Below are 23524 nucleotides of genomic sequence, written 5' to 3'. Positions count from 1 at the left end.
TAGATTCCAGAGAGCATATGAGGAAAACGGTTTTAAATGCAATCCTTGAATTACAATGGAGAACTGAATGCAATTATTTAAACTCGTCAAATGAAATCCAAATATTGAAAAGCTGCTGCAGTTTCACTTCAACTTACAATTTAGCCATTAAAAATGAAACGCTAACCTAAAATTAGCCACACAATATTGTCATTTAAACATTTCAAAAAGCTGGTGTCTGAATGTTCTTGAATGTGACAAATGCACTGCTGTTCTTTGATATGGAGATTGAACATGGGCCCATAAAAAGAGGGAGGGAAGCAACAGCCGAAATGAAACAAAGTGATCCACAAGTGACAGAATGTGTGAGTCAGGCCTTACTCATCCAGCAAGCTTTGTCCATGTCCAAATGAGTGAGTGAGGGAGAGAGGAGAAAGAATAGAGTGGAGAGGGGACAGAGGGGGGAGAGAGGAGAGAATATAGGATGGGGACAATTGAGGGGACAGAGGAGAAAACAGAGAGGGGGTGGGTTCGGGACACATCAGAGGGACCCACACTGCTGCTGTCTGACAATTCAAAGGACCTTGATGTCAATGTCAGTGCAATTAGCAGCACTGGTAACAAATGTGCAAAGTTGGGGTTGCCCCCCAAAAAAAAAGCAATAACTAGAAAAATTTGGACAAGGACCCTTAAGAATAAAACTGCATTTGACATTTCCTCAAGGGTCTCCTCAGAACAAGGACAATAGGATTTTTAAAAAAAACTTATACAAGTATTGATCCTTTTCCTTTGTAATGAAGCAGAACTGGTATCCTTTTCCTATGCACATCACAGTTTAACAGTTTAATTTAAAATGCACTATTGTGAAGGGTATAACTTTTCATTGAGCAAGTTTATTAAATGACTAACATAGCTAACATTTATTTCCCATTTAAAGTTAATACTAATCTAAATCAAAGGTTCCAGTATTATTAAATGTACATATTTCCCCTCACATTATATAGAGTAATTTCACATCTCATGATTTGCATAAACAAACTTATTTATTGAGTCAGAAACTGCAGGATTACAAGCCATGCATTTAATTTAAAATCAATTTACAAATCAAAATTTGACCATTTGCCAAATTACTTTTCAAATACCTTAATGTATTTTAGATACATTTGAAAACAAAAACGACCCAATAGACATTTATAGTAAAAGAATGAAAAACTGTAGACCCAACACAAGGTTTGGAGAACAGGTGTAGGTTCACTTCCAGGTCGATGTGTGGGATTTTGCGAGGGGAGAGAAAAAAAATGAAACAAAAAGGAATAGAGACAGAAAGGGAGAAGCACAGAAAAAGGACAACTCAAGAGATGGGTGGCAAAGGGAGAGAGACTGGGATGATGGAAATAGACAAGCATTATAGAAAAAGGACAGCAGAAGAGATGTGAAGGAGGGAGAAAAGACAGGAGGAAGAGAAATTAAAGGATGAAAGTGGGAAGAGAAAAGAGCCTGAGGAGAGAAAAAAGCATAAGGGGAAAGAGGGAGAAAACAGGAAGAGAGGAGGTAGAGTAGAGAGTCAGGGCAGAGAAACAAAGTAATGACCAAATACTGTAGTTTATCCCTTAACAGGAGCAATGGCTGGCTTCTCCAGAGGCTTGATGGAGAACAGGTCTCGGAGGTTCACTTCAGGGTCGACGTAATGTGGGATTTTGCGTTCGTTGAAGAGTCCGGAGAGGTTCGTCTCCACTTTGGTCTTTCTGGTGATCCTCATCTTCAGGTTGAACAAGTTTTCCAGGTTTTCTTCCACCAGCGGCAGGCGGTGGCCATCCAGACGCTTCTGCCATGACTTCTTAGAGCGACGGCGCCTCTGTTGGTGACATGTTATATTACACACAAGCAGGTTTTTCATTGATTCTTTTGAGTGGTCACACTGGATGTCAAACACCACAGCCTTATCAAGATTGAGTGAATGATGATTTTCACACCGAGTAAGAAACATAACATTCAAAAGATGATATGCCAATTTCTGATCTATGTCATGGTTCCTCATTACAGATATATCTGGAGTTGCATTTTGTTTCATTTACACACATTTAATACACAAACCCTGGATATTTAGGCTGAGTTCTTCTCTCAAAACACTCATCCCCCCCTGATGTCATGTGGTACTACAGGTGCTCCACTAAACTCCATACACCTTCAATAGAATAATTTCAGCCCTGGAATTGACAATCTGCTCAACTAGGCAAGGCAAGACAGACAATAAATTAAACTCACTACATGCCATCACAAGGTGGGACAACATTTTCAGTTTTGGAGATTTAGACAGATTAATAATGGATGACTCAAAAAAGTGACAACTTTTTAATAAGGTAACATAACATGGCTTAAAGCTCAAAAGTCAGGTTCGCTTAATATTAGGACCTTTAATGAGTAGTAATTGTCCCATATTGAGGCGACCCAACAAGTTGATGATGCTTTAAGTGCATTATGTAACTTTTCTATTTGAGCGTCTGTTACCATGGAGGTTTGCCTGGAATGTTGTAAAATATGGCAATTTGCTAAAAACTCCCTTGGAAAACGTTTTTGTGAGTGAGCTCCTTCACCTTTAAAGCTACCACCACAGTATGAAATTACCTTAAGAGACACGCTGTTTGGGTCATGACGCAGCATATGTCTGTTCATGCTTTCCTACAAACAAGAACAGAAGACAATCAAGTTAACCAATACTGCACAAACTATAACAAAGCCTCCTCTGGATTTACTCACCCGCATGGCGAAGGTGCGAGTGCATTCTGGAAAACTGCACTTGTATTTGTTGAGTTGGAGGTGCACTTTACGGATGTGGTGCTGCAGGTTAAAGGTGGTGGAGAAGTAAACCTTACAGTCTGGACGAGGACACACCAGGACGGGCTTATGAGAGGCATGGAGGCGCTTGTGTCTGCGGAGGGCGTCGGAATTCTTAAACTCCTTCTTGCACTGTTTACAAGGGAAGGTGGCTGCAAGGAATTAAACGGGACAACAATTTATATTTTAGGTTTTGGATCAGTTTGGGAGCATAAAAATTAATCACAAAATGGACTCCAAGAACAAAAGTACATTTCTTAAATCGTATTATTCACATTGCCCCAGATATTTACACACAGAGGCCTCACGTGAGCAACTTTATAAAAATGTATTGGGACTAGACATATTGGGTCAGAATTTGCACTTTATCTTATGTGCCTTAAAGTTCCTGCGATATTTTAGAGACAAACCAGCTGCCTAAAAACAGATTTTAAAATGTGAGTGCGAAGATGGTACTGCACAAAATGTGACTACACTATTCTTATAGGTTGTAGTAAAACATGTTAAGTGTGAGACCAGGCAAGTTATTCAGGAAAAGCAGGTGTAGGATTCAGTCACCATTTACCTGGATGTTTCACTGCAATGTGTTTCTGGAGCCGTCCCCAGGTGTGTTCAAGAACCTTACAGTCTGCATGAGGACAGCGGTAACCTGCAAGAAAAAACTAATTTAACTTGAGATTTATCAACAAATCTTTCACAATATCTATAGATTCAACTTGTAAAATATGGCTTAATTGATCCATGTGTTCAATATGGTTTTAATCATTGGGCCTACAATCAAATTCAGCCTAGTAAGATATTTAAGGTATTTTAGACAAAACATCTGTAGTTGAACATTCATGATGTTTAATGCCATACTGGAATAAAATATTACCATGGAGATAAGCAGGTGACAACCTGCTTAAATACATAGCACACCTTTAAATGCTGTATTTCACTTCAACACACAATCTATAAATCTAACTAGCCATTATTTACATCTATCCCATTTCAGTCCATTGTACAGACAAATATTCCCTGGACGCCATGTTGAAAATGATCTCCACCCACCTGCGTGCTTCTTCTCGTGGGCTTTCCGAGCGACGTGGGAGTCGAAAGTGGCAGCGCAGTCGTCCTTTGAACAACTAAGACACATGAGACAAGAGACAATACTTAAAAATATCTGAGCTCGTCTCTGGGGCATACACCTACTCAAGTCTAACCAAAGACTGCATTGTACACTGTATTCAAGTTTAATAGTTATTGGAGATTTATACAATGTTGGGGTGACCAGCTTTTCAAGTCTCAAAACTGGGACATACCTGGGCTGGGATGGTTTGTATAAATAAATTGTGAAAAGACATTGTCCATTCTCGACTCACTTGTGGGCCAGTTATTCAAAGTTTGTCATGGAAGGTATTGCAGATTTATCCAATGTTAGTGATCAGCTTTACAAAATTCAAAACTGGAATACACTCTGGTTGGGATGGTTATTATAGATATTTAAGAATTGTGAATAAAGTGTGTAACATTGTGCATTCTTTGAGAAAATTCTATTAGGGCATTTTTTTGCCTTATGGTCATTTTCAAGCTTTTTCTGTATTTTAGTTAAACAAGGGACAATACTCCGCTATTTATTGTTGGCTTAAACTGGTCAAAAATAGGGACATTTCTTGTAAAAATACTGGGACAAATCACAGGTTTGGGTTAAATCTGCTTGGACAGGGGACATCGCAAAACTGTCCAATATAGTAAACCAAAACTACTTACCAAAACTTGGGCGCCATGTTGTGAGTTTTTAAATGCTGTTTAAACAACCGCCGTTTCTTGAAGGTCAGAGGACATTTGGGTTGGGTGCACTAGACGAAATAGATAAAGTATTACAAGCCTAGCACTAAAATTACAAGTCATAATTGTTGCCCTCTGGCGTCATCTTGTGGACAGTAACTCAAACTGCAGGTGTACCTTGAAGTATTTATTTTTGTCTCCGTGAGTGAAGCGGATGTGTCTTTTCAGCTTCCCAGTGTTGAAGAAACTTTTGGGACAGTTTGCAAATTTGCATCTGGAAGACACCAAACAAATAACCAGGTGATGTAGAAAATTATTTGATTAAATGATTAAGAGTAAGTTTATGGAGCAAAAAAATCTCAGATCTTTTGCTACAATTGAATACCATAATTTATGTAACACAATACTGACTTTGGATTTATTGTACCCTTACTGCTTGGGAAATATTGGCCCACCTCACATGACAGATGCACTCACCATTCTTCCAGTCAGTGTTGTGAAGAAGAAAAAAAAGATTAGTTATCAAAATACTTTTAGGAAGGCAGAGTCTGAGATGTACATTTTTTTCCTCAAACTTAAAGGATCATTGTTTAACTCTTGTGGTTAAGGGTCCATCAAAAGCTTTTCTCCACAGAGATGCTATTGCTTTGTCTGGAATGTTCCACAGTATGGTATTAAACCTTTTTATCTTTATGGAGACCACACAGATTTTCTAGATATTTTTGAGCTATAAAACCACCTGTAATTGAATAAATGTTAGGTGATAATGTCACACTGTGGAACATTCCAAACAAAGCGATAACATTCTCTATGAAGAAAAGTTTGACAGACTGTCATCAGAAAGGTTACACAATGCACTTCTAAAGTAAGCTAATCAGAAATCAATTTTTATATGCTTTTTATATTTATTCACATTTTTTAGGCCTAATCAGTCCAAATAATATTGCTAATACTGCCCCCGGTTTGAGAAATGGCGCCAATAATCAGGAACCAAATGTGGGAAACTTTAGTTGGTTACGCACTTGAATTGTTTGACTCCTTTGTGTTGGAGCATGTGGCGGCTCAAGTGAGTTTTCCTCTTGAAACGACGTCCACAATCTGCCGCTGCGCACTGGTACAGACGCTATGAAAACACAAACTTTTATCATACGTCAAACTTCATAACAGTTCAATTCATTTTTCGTGGTCTTTAAGTTTACCTGTCCGGTGTGAACGGTCTGGTGCTCCTCGAGTCTCCACTGGCGCGTAAACGTGGCCCCACAATCGGCGTGCGTGCAGTTGAAAAGCTGCAGATTCGGTGGTCCCGAGGCCGGCTTGGCGCTGCCAATACCGTTCATTTTCTCTCAGTTATTGCTTTGCTTACCGAACGTGTTTAGTGTCAGTATTAGTTGGGAAGCCGCCCCGTTTCTCAGCCGGTTTTAAAGACTTTTTGGAGGCACGTAATTGGGTAATTGGCGGCTGCTGGTGCGTCTGTTTCTGTTCTGAGCAGGTGTGCAATTACTATCAAGCTAGTCATGAGTGCCGCCTTCTGGATATTTGTGTTTTACTCCAACATGTTTTATTTTTATTTTTTAATTAATGGACATCAGTTAAAAAGACATATAACTGAAGAAATCAATACATACAAAGATTTATTTATTTTTTTTACTTTTTTTTTTCTTCCTCCTTGTGGTGACTTGTTGATCCGTTGCTGATTGTGATTTCTCATTTTCCCCAGCAGGTGGCAGACTGACCCCAACATACTGAAAAACATTTTGATTGCGATTCATCATGGAAAGGTAAGAATATGTTGAAATATTTGACCAAAACTCATTTACTTTATAATTGTTTGCATGATTTTAAGACTAAACAAAACTAAACGCTATGACCTATTATTATTTATACTGCTAATATTTTACTGATATCTGACAACCATTCATTTAAACAGTACACTTACTTCCATTTGAGCCCTGTTCAGTCCTGATGTAATTGGTATAGTCCTGGTTCAGTTCAGGATTCAGTCCTAGTTTATTCTCAATTTTGACATGGTTTATTATGTAATTATATAAAATTCACTTTATTCAAGACTAGTATATTTACTATGTATAACTATCTAAGTATTAATGTTGATGTACAGTTTGATCAGATTTTCATTCCTAAATTGCTTCAAGACATTTCGGACTGGTGTTTCTGAAGTCAAAGAGCCCTAAAAACACTTTTTAAATCTATGTTATAACTTTTCCTTATCAGAAGCATACCTGGAGTTATGTTTTGTTTCATTCACACGTGTTTTAGTAACCCATTATTTTAATCTAGTTTGGTCTGTTTACATCTCTAAAGCTCAAAACCCTCTTTTCCACCTAGTGATGTCTTGTAGTGGTAGTTCTCAAGTTAACAGCTGCCTTTTACCTTCAGAAGATATTGACTATTGGAGGGTTGAAATCATCCAAACGATCCTAGTGAAGGTGTATAGAGTTTAAAACAGTGGAGTGGTTCGCATGTTCAAAATGTGTGAATAAAACAAAACACAACTCCCAGGTATGTTTGTGATGAGGAAACAACATTATAAAAAGTAAATAGTGCAATATGGACCTTTTAACAATGGTGACATCAACTTTTTGGCATTTCTCCTGCAGTATTCTTTGGAGCTTTTATCCCTTTAAGCATTTTATAGTTGACGTCACTCCACAGATCAGCCTTGCCAAGTTTTGCATTAGTGAATTAATGTTTCCTTCACATCCTGATTGAAAATTCTAGCACATTTCGAACATTACCGTCTGTAGTTTCCCCTGACACTGCATTTCTCCAACTATTCTCCATGCATCCTCCCCCCCCCCTCCGGTTAGTCTCAAAGGGGGTCAGATTAAATATTTAAAAGCATTTGTCAGTGCGTCCATTAGCGAAATATGCAGCAGAAACGCTAGCATCAGGAAAACCACACACCTGCCCCCCACCAGCTCTCACCCTTTCACCCCATTGCCCAGAGCTCTGCCTTTGTCCAGGGACCAAGACAGGTTGACCCCCATCTGCGCGAGGATTATGGAGACGTGCAGAGAGAGGCTGAGGTGGAAATATTGCATCAGGAGGAAGGGTATTGATCATCACTGCAATTAGTGGCTCTTACACGGTGAAGTCAAGTGGTGTGAATGATTGACAGGTTTATGGGGAGGGTAGAAAGCTGGAGATGTGGCTGAAGAAGAAGAAGAAAGTGCTTTTACTGTCTGTGCATTGACAAACTGCAGTATTACACATACAGTGATAAAATGTCATTCATAAAGGTGCATTATGTAACTTTTCTGGTGGGCGAGTCCACTAACTGCTTGTCTCCATGGAGATGTTATTACTTTGCCTGGAATGTAAATGGCATGGTCTTTATTTTTTCAACATATGTTTTTATTGCTGAAAATACCTTGAAATAAGGGATTCTTACTGTGACGAGGCTCGCTTCTGCACAGATATGACCTTTAATTTGGCCTGGTTGTCAGTAGGGACAGGACAAGTTCTCTTTGCCACAAGATTGTAGCCAGGCTGGGCTGGTGCCACCTAGTGCCTACGCTCAATTTCATTTCTCTCCAGTGACTAGGTCAGGGATCGGAATACACTAGACTAGGCGGCTCGCAAAAACCCTGGAAGTGCAAGTTCGGGCACCAGCCAATCAGCGAAGAGCCATATATTCTGTGTTGTCAACAATTCCCGAGATTGAGGATTTAAAACTGAAATAAAGAGAATGTTTGGCAAATTTTATCAAGGGGAAAGACGTTATTGCTGTTCTTCCTATGGGATTTGGGAAAAGCTTAATATCCCAGTTAGGTCTGTTAGCGGCGCATTACATACAGCTCACCAAATAGCAGAGATTGGTTAAATGAAAAAAGTACCCACCTACCGTCGAGCAAACGAATTCTAACACTGCAAGGTCCGACAGTTTCCATGAAGTGAAACCGGCTGATGAACAAGATTGTGCACACATGAGAAAAATTATCTTGTGAGATTATTTTTAAAATTTTTTTTTTTTTAAGTCTACATTTAGATTTGACAAAAAAGACTTAAAGGCTGGTCATTTAAATCTCTTACGAAGTTGTGGTTTCAAAAAGTAGGTGTGCAATTTTAAAAAAAAAAGTTAAAATACAAAAATGTTGTACCAAAACTGCAAATGGGATCACACATTTTAAAAACGATAGATTATGTGAAAATCAAATTTTGTCTCGATCTCGTCGACCTAATCTCGCGTCTGGTCTTATTTGGTCAAAATTGTGTCTCGTCCCATCCCTAATAGTCAGATACGTATAATGCCATACTATGGGACATTACAGGCAAAGCAAAAACATCTCCAAGCAGTACAAGCACATGTCGAACCCTCCACCAGAAACATTGTGCACCTTTAACAGTGTAATAAATGTTCAGCTGTATTTAGATCACATTAAAACGCAAATCATATCTGCCAGTAAAATGGTTATCAGCTTTATCAAATCACTTACTTCATCAGTAGGGATGTAATGATATCCAGATCTCTTGGTACAGTATATTTTTGATATTTTGTGAAAGTTAACAAAACTTAATATGCTACTTTTTTAGACTTTGGGTCTGTCATCATCCAAAGAGCTAACATTTAAAAGTGCTTAATAAGTTATTTCCTCATGTAGTCTGCACTTAAACTGAGCAGAGCATTATGGTCTATGTAGTTTTTTTGTTTTTTTTTTTTACTATTGCTGCACCACAACAATGAATTTAAGGGAGAGAAGAGACTTATTGCGATGATCCATATTATTGTGAGACTTTTGACGTTACGATATTACGATATTTCCGATATTGTTACATCCTTATCATTATATTCAGTTGGGCGCAAAAAAGTATCAATGAATTTGATACTCACAGATTACATTTTGTCCACTTTATTTTGTTCACTCTACATTTTTAACAACAACTGTATTATGTTCTAGTGTGTTAGGTGTGGCATTCAATTAGGCTGCGTTTTTAAAGTTACACTGGTATTTTTTTCCCCCTTTTTTGCATCTCCTTTTAGAACACAGATTCACATTTCAGAGCACTCCTACCCTATGGATGGATTTAACTCAGAGAACATTGTTGCCACTGACAACATGAGCTCAGCCTATAAATAATGTTCACATGTCTATACAGCCAAAGTATGTTGGAGTTGGTTGCCACAGAAACATTAACTATTCACAGTCTTAAGTGCATTTGTCAAAACACATCGAGTAACGTTTTCTTTCTTTCTTTTTTTTTTTTACGCGGGACACACCTAAAATTCTCCGCACTAAGTATGGAGCCCACGCACGCCCCTCTGCTCTGTCACGACGTATCCCCTCCCGCGTTCCACCGCCGTTCAAACGCTCCCGGTGCAGAGAAAACCAGACGTGAACGAACGATTATCCCTATTCGCTCGTGGCCTATGCGCTCCGCGTCCGTGGTCCATCCTCCTCGCGCTGCATGGCAACGGGAGGAGACTGCTACAGGACGAGGGAGGGTCCCACGTGTCCCCTCCGCAGACCCCTCGCGCTTCTCACCGCTCTCCCTCCCCGCATCCATCCGTTTCCGCATACCACAGATCGCCTTTACGCGCACGAACACACCCACCACCACCGCCGCCGCCGCCACCACCACCACACGGAGCTACCATCATGCATCTGCCCCCTTCCTCTCCATCACTGCCGGGGCAAGTCTGAACCCTCTCTCTGGGCCTGGTTAGATCCTCTCATCCACGGGCCGAGCTATGATCCATTTTTCTCATATGCAAATCCCGGAGCGCTGCAGTTGAGAAAGACGCAGAGAGAGGAGAGATGAGAGGGAGCGCGCCGATAAACGTTTAGCGCGTTTTCTCCGCTTCTTCGCCATAGATATCATTCGCTTTGGCTCTTGCGCGCTTCCCTCCGCCCGTCCACGCATCCACCGGCTCCGGTTCGGGACGTTTGGCCGGCTCTCGATGCGGTAAAGCCGGGGGAATATGTGAAGATCATGCTGGCGGTGTGGTGCTTCATGGTGTGCGCTGCAGTGGGTGAGCGGCTCGCTGTGTCAGGTAAGGAGAGAGACAGAACCACACACACACACAAAAAAACAAAAAAAAAAAAACAGGAATGAGCAGTGCGGATTCCCTTTAGTTTTTCGTCGCATCCACACAATTTACACCTGCACCAGCACTTTTGCCCCCCGAGTATTTAGCGTTTACTGGGCGGTTTTTACAGAGCGGGGTATCCGTGCCAACAACCGGCCCCTGTGCTCCGTTGACGCGGTGGATTTGCTGCATCAACACAATTCCGCCGCAGCACCGATCGCCTATAAACCCCTACGTCCCATTCAAGCGCTGTCCTGTCAAATGCGCATCCGACAGGGCATAGATCAGGCTGCTCACAAAGGTGGTCGTTTTTTATTAGCAGCCTGGATCTTTATTTAAAATATACGAGCCACTGCTGGGGTCTGCATGGGCGTTAGTGCACTGAAGGACTGCAAGTTCCCATAGGCTCCATCATTCTCATATTATCACTCAGAGGAGAATATTTTATGCACTGGTATGTGAAAAGCTGTTTAACTGAGTCTGTAGTGTTAAAACTATTATTATTTTGAGATCTGAATAAGTCAAGTAAAGATTAATTGTTTGTGTGTAAAACAGGCTGTATGATTTAAAGGTCCTATATTACACAAATTTGAGCTTTTAGTCAAGTTAGAATGTTGTTTCCTCCTCAAAAACATATCTGGAGTTGTGTTTTGTTTCATTCACACATGTTTGAGAAAGCTTTTGCTGTTAGTCTGTTTATGTCTCCAAAGTTCAAAATACTCTGTTCCCCGTTGTGATGTCATGAAGCAGTAGTTTTCAAGTTAACCATAGCAATTCCAGGGCTCAAATGATCAAAAAATTATTCTAGTGACGGCGAATAGAGTTTAAAAACAGACTGGAGCACTTTCTGTATTGCCACATGATATCACAAGTTGGAACAGAGTGTTTTCAGTTTGAGAGAAGAACTCTAGAGCCTAAATATTCAGGGTTTGTGTGATAAACATGTGTGAATGAAACAAAACACAAGACTGGGTATGTTTGTGGTGAGGAAACATTAGAACATAGATCATAGATGTTGGACGAAATACTAGCGTTATCCAAGTGTCTCGAATCATTCATTTTTTTATTCATCATCTATTACGCTAAACATTTTTAGACCTAAATTTATTTACATGTTGCAGTCCTTACTTTTTTTTAAAAAGGTACATTGTGTAACTTTTCTGGTGCAGGGTACTTCAAAAGCTTTTCTCCATAAAGATGTTATGGCTTTGTCTGGAGTGTTTCACAGTATGGTATTAAACCTTTTTGTCTTTACCAGACCAAATTACAGGTCAGATCTGTGGAGAGGCAACCCTGCTCACAGTCAAAATGCCTGTTTTCTAGGTATTTTTGAGCTATAAAACCACCTGTAATTGAATAAAATTAAGGTAGAGCTGTTTAATGTCATACTGTGGAACATTCAAGGCAGAGCAATGACATTTCCATAGAAACAAGCAGATGCCCCAACAAAAAGTTACATAGCGCACCTTTAATTTCAGGTTTGTTAAAAAGTAAAACATTAAATCAAATTGTATTTTTCTGAACCCAGCCCACTGCGACCTCCTTCTGGTTCCCGAAAGTTGCCACATGCAGCAAATCACCTGTTTCCCAACGTGCAGTAATTCAAACAGAGTGTTTTACCCAAATATTTAGTCTTCGTGCAGACTGCGGGATTATTGTGACACTATTTTAAGTAGCTCTTTTCCAGACACTTACAGCTGCTATGTAATTTTGTGCATTATTTATAAACAGATCCAGTCTCATATTCAGGAATAAGCAGCTTCCATGACAGAAGTAGGCCTTTCACGATAATTACTATACCAATTTATCATTCAGTATAAGAAAGCTAGAAGAATATATTTTGGTGCTCAGTATTTACCGTATGTTCAACTTCTGTGTAAAAATTGGAAGATTTGGAGGTATTTCTATTGTAACACAATAATATTTGAGCTGTAAAAGGTTGAATAAGTGACTTCAGTGGCTAATTATAGGTTCTTTCAGCTTTTTATTTGTTGCAGCTCAGGCCTTTTAGTGATACTGTATTTAGAATAGTTTACTGGGATTATCTTGCATTATTATTATTGTATTAGTGGTTTAAAGTAGTTTCAGTATTATAATATATCGTAGTATATCTATGTAGCAATAGGTCATGCTTTATAAATTGTTATTGTGACAGGCCTAGATAGAACCGAGGTTGCTAATTTGCACCATCAACCTTTCACAGCTGGTCAAAGTGTCTTGCTAAAGGACATGACAGTATCCACTGGTTAAGCCTGGAATTGAACTGCTCTCACCACTGAGCATCAGCCTCCCCGTATCATTATTTAAAACAATATGAGATCACTGACATGACACTGACAGGCGCTTTTCTGTTGAGTGCACAGCTCACATCCTCTGTTCCACCGAGTGTTTTCCTCAAGGACACTTAAATAAGTCAACATCAAAGCTTAGTCACTTCCTGCATGTATAAATGAGCGTACTATTTGGCATTTCAGAGCATTTTCATGAAGGTCAGGGTGAGTCTGTGCTATATAATGGAGAAAGGTTAGTTTGTAGTTTGCCCTATCCGTATACCTACACATTATATGACCTGCATAATTACAGTGATTCACTTAGACTGGTGGAACATAAGTAAAAGTAGCAATGTACTGTACTTAAAGGTGCATTGTGTAACTTCTTATTAAACATTAAACAGCTCTTCCTTACATTTATTCAAATACATGTGGTTTTATAGCTCTAAAATACCTAGAAAAACAGGCATTCTGACTGTGAGCGGGGTCGCCTCTCCATAGATCTGACCTGTAATGTGGTCTGGTTTGATCTCCATGAAGATAGAAAGGTGTAATACCATACTCTGAAACATTCCAGACAAAGCAATAACATCTACAGGCAGAAAAGCATTTGACAGAAAAGTTACAAAATGCATATTTAAGTAAAAAAAAAAATCTGTATCTGTACTTTACTTAAGTAGATTTACAGTGGGTACTTTTTACTTTTACGTCACTACATTTGTGAGCATGTATCTGTACTTTCTATTCCACACATTTTTTAACTGGACTGAAAAGTAAAAGTATTTTTATAATTGTTTGAGACTTGAGGGGTTTATTTTTAACATGCTCATAATCTGAACAAACAAAAATAAATACCTTTTATACTGCATTTATCCTGAACTTTTCTGGTGGAGGGTGCGTCAAATGCTTTTCTTCATGGAGATGTTATCGCTTTGTCTGGAGTGTTTTACAGTATGGTATTAAACCTTTCTATCGTCATGGAGACCAAACCAGACCAACATACAGGTCAGATCTGTGGAAAGGCAACCCCACTCACAGTCAGAATTCCTGTTTTTCTCTGTATTTTTGAGCTATGGCATGCCATGATTTGAACAGAGCAATGACATATCCATAGAAACAAGCAGGTTACAGACCAGACCAACCGAAAAATTGGGGGTCCGTGCACCTTTAAGTAGATTTTTTAATGCCATACTTTTTTTGCTTCTGTACCTGTACTTCTACTCCAATAACAAAATTGACTTGATCTTGCCCTGTGTGTGGAGCAGGTGAGGAGCCCAGCCCGGAGGAGGACAGAGATGTGGGGGACTGGTTCTCTCTGGGCAGACGGCGGGACCACGGCGACAGCGGCTCTGAAGTCACCTACCCCAAAAGACTGGTCCAGCACGCAGAGACAGAGGAAGAGATGGAGCACAGGAGACTGGACACGAGGATCAACAACAGCTCCTTAGACACATCAGTGAGTTTGTCTTCTCTCTATTTTTGATATTTGCTTTAAAAGGACCATATTACCCTATTTTCTGATCTATTATAATGTTTCCTAATCCCAAACATACCTGGAGTTTTGTTTCATTTTTTGAGTAAATACATTTTTCAAAACACAACTCTAGGTTTCTTTGTGGTGAGGAAACAACATTATAACATAGATCATAAAACAGTGTAATATGGGCCCTTTAATAAGAAGAGGGGTATCTGTGTTGTTACTTATTAATTACCAACATGAAACAAATGTTCAGGTTTAACTGTAACAAATATGAAACATGACAGGTCTCTTTTAATTTGTTCATAATTTTGCAGAGCTCAGCCTTTGTTGCCTCTGCAGCTGCGTCCTGTTCTCAGTGGAGGGGGCTCACTGCAGTCTGACCCAGTTTGTCAAATAGAGTTTATGTCAGGAGAAAACTTTCAGATATCAGCATTTCAGCGTGAACAATCAGCTTTTAGACTGATAGCGTAAACGTTTAATAGCCGTCAACAAATATTACTGTTTTTTTGTCATTCCTTTCAATTGTTTATTTATATTACATTCCAGATGTTTAGAGTGATCTTCTCCTTAGTTGGCCTGTCACAATAACAAATTTTGAAGTAAATATAGATGATATACATGAATACTTAGACTAATTTATGCCACTGGCACAATAACCCTATTCTAGATTTAAAAATCACAAGCTGCGATAAAACTTACGGACTTAGTTTGCAGTCACAGAAGTGATTAATTCAACATTTTTACGGCTTATATCTTATCATATAGCCAAAAAATAACCCAAATCATTCTGTAGTGCAAAGAAAATACACACACGCTAAATATTGACCGTAGTTTTTATATATTCAGTGATAAATCAATATAGTAATTATCATGACAGGCCTACTTATAGGTGACCTTGAACTCTCTATTATTACACTGTAAATCTGAATTAACAACTATCTAATCTTATCTACAATAATTATGGCTTAATTGCCTATTTGCTGTTATGTAATCTAAAAGTTATTAATATAGTGTAAAAATTATTACACAAACAATACTTCTATTGCTTATCACTCAGCTATTTAAAGGTGCACTATGTCACTTTTCTGTTGGAAGGTGCACATGTTGTTACTACTTTGCTTGATTATTAACAGTATAGTATTTAACTTATTTGTTTCATTACAGGTTTTTATTACTCATGTTACTGTACCAAAACATGAATTCTAAATGTGAGTTGCTTCTCCTCAGATCTGACTTGCAATTTTAATTGTGGCTTGTCTCCACGGAGATAGACAAGTTTGATGACATACTGTGGAACATTCAAAGCAAAGCAGTAACATCTCACAAATGAAAATCAGGTGGCATGTCCTTCACTCGAAAAGTTACATAATGCATCTTAAAACACTGACATAGAGTTGTGGTTTGGTTTAATTATGTACAGTAAAGTACAGAATATATCAAAATCATTTACCTTCACTCAAAAAGTTACATACATTTCTACTTTGCTATTAAAAATATCATACCAATACTAGGGTCGCCTCTCCTCAGATCTGATTTGAAATTTTCCTGATGGCTTGTCTCCCTGAAGATAGATTTATGAAGTTTAATGAGATACCGTGGAACATTCCAGGCAAGGCAATATCATTTCATACGTGGAGGAAAATCAGGTGGTGGGCACTTCACTCGAAAAGTTAATTATTGCACCTTAAAACATTGCCCTAGAGTTGTGGTTTGTATTAGTTATGTAAAGCTATGTGTATATATCAAAATGTGTTTAATTCAGTTGGCTTGGCTGATTGCGCTGTCTTCAATACTATAAATAATACTGGCCAACTCCATTTCGAAGTTGGGCCTGCCGCCTTATAGCCAATATGTGGTTGCATCAGACTTTGTAAACACTAAATGAAATGAGAGTTTTGCAGAGGTCGTCCATAAAGCTCTCCGGCTCCACGGACGATCACGTTACGGCAGTTATGATCCTGGACCTCCATAATTCAGTGGTGTGGTGAAGTATGTCCCATTAATAATGAATAAAGCCTCAGTGAGAAATGCTGCGTGGCTCAAGAGTCTTAAGAGCTCTCTATACCCACAATCTTTCTTTCTCTCTCTTGCTCTCTCTTTCAATCTTTCCCTTTCCCTCTCTCTCCCTCTTTTCTCTCCCTGTCTCTCCCTTTCACTCTTTTCACTCTCTTTTACTCTGTCTCTCTCTTTTCTCTCTGTGTGTGTGTCTCTCTTTCACTCACTCTCTCTTTTTCTCTCTCTACCTCTCTGTCTCTTTCTCTTTTTCTCGCTCTTTTACTCTGTCCCTCTCTCTTTCCCTCTCTTTCTTTTCTCTCTCTGTGTCTCTTTCACTTTCACTCACTCTCTCTTTTTCTCTCTTTGCCTCTTTCTGTCTCTTTCGTTATCTCTTTCTCTCTCTTTTACTATGCCTCTTTCTCTTTACTACTTCCTCTGTTTCTCTCTCTCTGTCTCACTCTCTTTTCCCTCCCTGTGTCGCTCTCTCTTTCACTCACTCACTCTCTTTTCTATCTCTGTGTCGCTCTCTCTTTCACTCACTCATTCTCTTTTTCTCTCTCTGTCTCTTTCTTTTACTGTCATTCTCTCTCTTTATCTCTTGCTCTGTCACTGTCTCTTTCTCTCTGCCTCCTCCTCTCTCTCTTTTCTCTCTGTGTGTCTCTCTTTCACTCACTCTGTTTCTCTCTCTGTCTCTTTCTCTCTCTTTTACTCTGTCTTTCTCTCTCTTTATCTCTTGCTCTCGGTCACTGTCTCTCGCTCTCTCTCTGCCTCTCCCTCTCTCTCTTTTCTCTGTGTGTCTCTCTTTCACTCACTCTCTGTTTCTCTCCATCCAGTCTTCCTCTCTCTCACTGTCTCTCTTTCTGTCTCTTTCTTGCTCTCTCCAGTTCTCTCACTCCTCTGCCTCTCTCTTTGACGGACACAATAAAAATCTGTAAAAATCCCTTTCAGTCTCTCTCCTTCTTTCCTCTCCTTCTACCCCTCTCTCCTTTTACTATACTGTCACTCTTCGATCTCTCTTTGCATCCTTCAATTTTTCTTATCCTTTTTACCCTTTGCTTTCTCTGTGTTTTTCCAATGTTTGTCATTTCATTACACTCTCTTTCGCACTCTCCCCCTCTTTCCCTCTCCTGCCAGTGCCCCCTTTTCTCTCTTTATCCCTCTGTATCACTCCTTCCATAACACCCCCCTCTCTCTTACTCATCACTCTCGTTTTTTCTCGTTTCCTCTCCTCTCTCTGCTCCCCTCTCTTTCTTTTGCATCATCTCTTCCATCCCTCTCTCTCCTTCTCTCCCTCCGTCCTGTCTGCCCTCTCAGCTCCCTGTCATGCCTGCTGGTAAAATGTAGTTCATATAAGCTGCATAACTGTTACGAGAGTGCACATCAGGTTACTCACACATGACAGAGCCACATGTTAAACTGTAGTAACACATATGACTCTGTAGGCTGTGGAGAAGTACTACTATACTCCATGTCACTAGTAGAGCCCGACCGATATGGATTTTGTTGTGGCCGATATGAAACCGATATAATGTTAGTTGGAGCTGCCGATATAATCGCCGATATATTTAGTGATGTAAAAATTCACTGTAAATCTCGAATTGTTTAAAAAACTTAGGTTTGGCTCTAGTGGATTCTAAATTTGGTTTATTTAGGCAACATTTATTGTTATTCTGACTCTTTACGTCATATTTACATACAGTAGATTGGCCTAATGGCATTTTTGCATCACATTCTAGCTACTACTGATGGGTATTCCATTTTTTTTTTTTTTTTGGAGAACCGGCTCTTTTGGCTCGGCTCACTAAAGCAGCTGGCTCTTTCGGCTCCCAAGCGACTCTTGAGATTGTTTTGTTGCAAGCAGGACTAAACCAAAACTGAACCAGGACTGAAAAAGGACTAAACCAGGACTAAAACGGATTTAAACCATGTGTAAAACAGGACTAAACCAGAACTGAACCAGGACTGAGTGTCGGGACTCGGTCTCTCCCTCACTCGAGCCCAAGATTAGTCCTGGTTTATTCATTTTATGCTGAACTGCAGCCAAATATGCACTTTTTTTTTATCCTATGCACACGCATAGTTTCGTTTTCAGCCGCTGCTGCTGTCAAACTACGGGTCTACAAGAGAAAAAGTGAGAAAAAGAGAAAACACGGCTCCCAATAAGAAACATGCTCCCGTTGTTTGCTTCAAAGAGCCGGCTCTAAGAGCCGCTTCGATTGCGACCGACCTATAACTCCTAGCTAGTAAAGAAACTACTGCTATTAGCCTTTAGCCATAAAAACGTGCGCACCGCGGTAATTAATTATATGCATAAATGTGGATCATTCACACGTCTATTCACAGCTCATTTACATATCAATGGTGGTCCAGTAGCAAATATACGGCCAATATAGTCACTTTACAATATGCCAATAGAAAACAGCCTGTTTATGTGCGGGAGCTACAGCAGCTAATCGCTAATAACAAATAGCCAAAACTAGCTTCAAAGTCGATGTATTTCCAACACTCACCGCTCACACAGGCTCCTCCTCACATCACAAGTCTGCACTAATAAATGTCCTTTTAATCCAGACTCAAACCGATTGTCCGAAAAAGAATATAATCTCAGTGTTGCGCACCGCTGCGGGTGTAAACAAGAACACGTGAGTGAAGTGACGTGACTCTGGGGGTGTGTTCAGGGACAGTATGGACACAGACACAGACAAATTACACGACAGATAAATACTGATGCGGAGCCACATATTAGGACATTTATCTGTCTGTAAATTGGATTAAATGAAGCATAATGTAGAGAGTCTAAGCTTTATAACGAGGTATAACATGCCCACGTGAAATATCGGCCCATATCAGCAAGCATATCGGCCGATAGCCGATATGTCTCCAGGTGCCCATATCAGCCAGCTGATATATCAGTCAGGCTCTAGTCACTATAACCTGTATACATAAAATTAAACTCTAGAAAAAGTAGAAATGGTCAGGCAAATTACAGCTTTTTAAATAACTCTAACAGTTGAAATGGCAATTTGCAAATATGTTACATTAATAGATTAAAAACGTACAATTTTGTCATGGGATTTGTCTTGTACAGTTACAAAAAAGTATGTTTTATTTGCAACATAACATACTGAGAGAGGTGAGGAGGTGAGAGGGAGGTGTGTAAAAAGCTCAACCAATCAGAAAAATATGAATCTGTTCTCAATTGCAATACTCATAAATGTTCTGGGTAGGGATGCAGCTTTAATAGCTTTAAATATCTTCCTATGCCCAATATCGACTGATGCCAGATTGAAATCAGCATTTAACACTTAAAACAAAAATGAAATAAGATAAAACTGATATGTAGCTATTATATATCGGTCAAAAATATCTGAGAACAGTATTGGATTGGTGCATCTCTAGTTCTGGGTATTTTAATTTTCAGAGCGTAGCTAAAAAATTACTACCACGGCATTATTGATTTTGAATTTTATTATTATTATTAGTGACTCATGTAGAAGAATGCTCCAAGTATTTATTTATTTCTTTTACTTAAAGGGACATTGCATATTAAAGGTGCACTGTGCAACTTTTCTGGTAGAGGGTCCATCACCTGCTTGACCATGATATGACATTAAACACATCTATGTAGCGTTTATTTATTACAGGTGTTTTTATTGCTCAAAAATACAATAATTCTCTCTCTGAATAGGGTTGCATCACCACAGATCTGACCTGTAATGTTGCCTATGGTTGTTTCGCTTGAGATAGATAGTTTAATCTCTACTGTAGAACTTTCTAGACAAAGCAATAACACGAAGACAAGCAGGTGATGTGACGTACCCTGCAACAGAAAAGCTGCGCAATGCACCTTTTAATGGCAGGCGAGGACAAGAGACTGCATTTGGCACTCTGCAGACATTTAGACATTCAGTAACAAACAAACTGTCAACTCATTACAACATTAGAGTTAAAAAAAAAAATTAAAAACTTCAGTGATTATAACAGTCCTATTTCTTTTGAGCCAGTGTTTCAGATTCATTAAGAATGGTGTGATAGACTCTTTTCTAGAAGTATTATCTTATTTAAAAGTTACACAAGTAAATCATGACTACCCACTTGCGCTGAGATTTCGCAGTGTAATGTTTGCGCTTTAGTGTCGTGTGGATGGCTCTGCTCCTCTCCGCTCGTCTCTGTAGTATTTGAAGCCCGTCGTGAGGGACATGATAAATTTAGAATCAGTTGAACTTCTTTTGTTTCTGTGACGTTGCTCTGTGTCGACATCAGATGACACAGCGCTTTACTGTACAATGGAGCTTTTCAAGTACATTTTTACTGTTATTTTGAACCCACTTGTGATGCTGAGAGGGTTTTGTGTGTGCTTTTTCAATGCTTTTAGACCAGATACTGTACAAACTGATATCTCTTTGTATTTAATTTTTATACAGATTGATATCTGTCTGGTCCCCACGCCCTCTGTAGATATGAGACGATATTGAAATTCAGTGTCACAGTTATCATGGCCAAAAATACTTGAGATCAAAGGTGGATTGTGTAACTTTTCTAGTGGAAGGTTCAGTTAAAAGCTTTTCTCCATGGAGATGTTATTACTTTGCCTGTAATATTTCACAGTACGGTATTAAATTCTTCTATCTTCATGGAGCCCACACCAGACCAAGTTACAGGTCAGGTCTACGGAGAGGCAACCCCGAATGCTTGTTTCTTCTAGGTATTTTTGAGATATAAAACAGCATTGAGTGAATAAATGTAAGGCAGAGCTGTTTAATGTCATACCGTGGAACATTCCAGGCAGAGCAATGACATATCCATAGAAACAGCAAGTGATGGACCCGCTACCAGAAAAGTTACACAGTGCCATCTTGTGCCTCCGCTCAATTTAATTTCTCTCCAGCGACTAGGTCAGGAGTAGAGGTGAGATCGGGCCTAAAAAATCCAGCCCGACCCGACCCGGCCCGCGGGTATTAAAACCCGACCCGGCCCGAGCCCGACCAATTAACTTGATTTGCAGGCCCGAGCCCGAAGCAAACCCGAAATGTCATATTTTATTTGTGAGGACTCGGGAGGAGGAGCAGTGCTCAGCGTCGAGGTGCCAGTCTTTTTGCTCTCGTATGAAAGCAAAGCGCCACATTGACGACATTCAGTGAAGCCAACGCAAGTTTCTGTAGCATTTTCAACAATCAATTTGAAGCTTTTCCACACCTCACTCTTACCGGTGCGTGTTTGTCTTTTCAGTTCTCCTGCCTTTAGTTTAACTTCTTGCTCCTCCATATTGGGGATACCAGGTCAAAATAGATGCAGACTTGCGGAGGGGAAGATTATTAAATTAAGAGGGGGCGTTCACGTGCGCAGAGCTCTGGCTCTGCAGCTCCTGTTTAGTAGTTAAATAGCAATTACATTACATTACTTCTCTGTTTTATCCATATTATTTATTTTATAACAAGTATTCCTTAGTTTAGTATCCACACATCGTTTTAGCATACATTTTATAAACATATATTTATTTGAAGCCCGACCCGACCCGAAGTAATGATTGACATTTTAGACCCGACCCGACCCGAATTTCGGGTCGGGTCGGGTCGGGCTTGGGCTCGGTCTTTAGATCTTACCTCTAGTCAGGAGTCAAAATGCAATAGACGGTTTGCAAGAATCCCAGAAGTGCGAGTCTGGGCACAAGCCAATCAGCAAAGAGCCATACATTCTGTGTTGGCAATGATTCCCGAGATCAAGGATTTAAAGCCGGAACAAAGAGAATGTTTGGTGAATTTTATCAAGGGGAAAGACGTTATTGCCCTTCTTCCTACTGGATTTGGGAAAAGCTTAATATACCAGTTAGCCCCATTAGTTCCGCATTGCATATGTCACGACCAAATAGCAGCGATTAGTTAAATAAAAAAAGTACCTACTGTCGAGAGAACAAATCTTAATGCTGCGAGGTCAGATGGTGAAACCGGCTAATGAATCAGGCTAGTACTTCTGCACATTCTGGTGATAAAATAGTTGGCGATTATCACTAGGGATGTAACAATAACCGAAATATCGTTATATCGTATTGTCAAAAGCCTCATAATAATATCGTGGGCCATCACAATACATCGAATTACAAGTCTTTTCACTTAAATTCATTTTTATGGTGCAGCAATAGCTAAAAAACAGAGAGAGCTACATGTACCATGATCGTTTGATCTGTTTCAGTCCAATCTTCATGATGAATTAAGCATGCTTAAATTATTAATTCTAACATTAATTATTTGTACTATGACAGAAATTTTGTATATTCACAATATCATGAAAATATCGTACAGAGAAATGTGGGTATCATCCCTCTTAATTATCAAAAATATATAAAACGTCCCACAAACAATTAAACAATAAATTAACAATAAATTATATTATCCTTTATTGTCCCATCCCCTAGCCCTCAGTCGAGTCTCAAGCCCAGTCAAACATGATCATGCAGTCAGATGAAGAACTTCTATATAAGTAGCAATAAAAAAGAGCAAGAGACTGGTGTCAAATATAACATAGTAAGTAAAAAACAAAAAAACAAATATAGTAATATAAATACAGTATATCCCAGTTATATACAAGAGGTCATAAGGAAAACAGTGCAAAGATGATATGACGATTAACAAAAACACAGGCTTATCTCTTTGGTCTCATTGGTCACATATCATTTATAAATAAAATCACATTGATCTCAGCTCAGATTAACAGACTTTAGCGCTTTGCTCACTGGTTCTGCTGAAATCTGCACCTATAAAAGCATGTTCTGAAATGTGATTATAGTTTTAGCAGGGATGAGACGAGACACAGTTTCTAAAGGATCGAGACAAGACCAGATTTTGATGTCACTTTCAATTAATAAGTTGTGCCATTCATTGGCTTTATTTAATTCATTAGTTTTGCTGTCATTGTAGCTCTGCTTTTTGGTATTACAGCTTCTCAAGAGGAGCTATTCTGTAAAGTCAACCTTTTTTTATCCATGGCAAATGTAGAATTATGAGGGGAAAAACACATGTGCAGAATCATGGGTCAATTTTGTCTTGCAAGATCTTGTGGCACGAGATCTTGTCCCATTCTTAAGTGTTAGTTTAGTTCTTGTAGACATGTTTAAAATGTGAAGAGTATCCATTTATTCAAACATAAACTGCAAGT

The 23524-nt window shown here is 39.2% G+C and overlaps 3 protein-coding genes across 3 annotated transcripts in view; 2 read left to right on the top strand and 1 right to left on the bottom strand.

The window, feature by feature from the left end:
- Positions 1-23524, top strand: part of nkiras2 (NFKB inhibitor interacting Ras-like 2) — a 179088-nt gene that overhangs the window by 17802 nt on the left and 137762 nt on the right. The window lies entirely within an intron of this gene.
- 42sp43 (P43 5S RNA-binding protein) lies at positions 1004-5979 on the bottom strand. Its single transcript, XM_020926497.2, has 9 exons — positions 5781-5979; positions 5604-5704; positions 4759-4855; positions 4564-4652; positions 3865-3938; positions 3380-3463; positions 2737-2966; positions 2605-2658; positions 1004-1834 (listed from the first exon to the last, which is right to left on the bottom strand). The coding sequence occupies exons 1-9, from the start codon at positions 5916-5918 to the stop codon at positions 1583-1585; spliced, it is 1119 nt and encodes a 372-aa protein (XP_020782156.2). The 5' UTR covers positions 5919-5979; the 3' UTR covers positions 1004-1582.
- The window catches only part of LOC110161672 (disintegrin and metalloproteinase domain-containing protein 11-like), a 46518-nt gene continuing 33524 nt past the window's right edge, over positions 10531-23524 (top strand). Inside the window, exons 1-2 of the mRNA XM_055152713.1 lie at positions 10531-10591; positions 14163-14353. Of these exons, the coding sequence (XP_055008688.1) occupies positions 10531-10591; positions 14163-14353 (252 nt within the window). The remainder of the gene's footprint in view (positions 10592-14162; positions 14354-23524) is intronic.

The sequence above is a fragment of the Boleophthalmus pectinirostris genome, unplaced genomic scaffold (assembly GCF_026225935.1).
Source record: "Boleophthalmus pectinirostris isolate CB_2022bp ecotype Guang Dong unplaced genomic scaffold, ASM2622593v1 HiC_scaffold_17, whole genome shotgun sequence".
NCBI lineage: Eukaryota > Metazoa > Chordata > Actinopteri > Gobiiformes > Gobiidae > Boleophthalmus > Boleophthalmus pectinirostris.
This window is presented reverse-complemented; position numbering and strand designations above follow the sequence as displayed.

Coding starts and splice junctions, on each gene's coding strand:
- 42sp43 (XM_020926497.2), bottom strand. CDS start 5,918: ATGAACGGTATTGGCAGCGCCAAGCCGGCCTCGGGACCACCGAATCTG. Junction 5,705..5,780: donor AGACCGTTCACACCGGACAG/GTAAACTTAAAG, acceptor GTGTTTTCATAG/CGTCTGTACCAGTGCGCAGC. Junction 3,939..4,563: donor AACATGGCGCCCAAGTTTTG/GTAAGTAGTTTT, acceptor CATGTGTCTTAG/TTGTTCAAAGGACGACTGCG.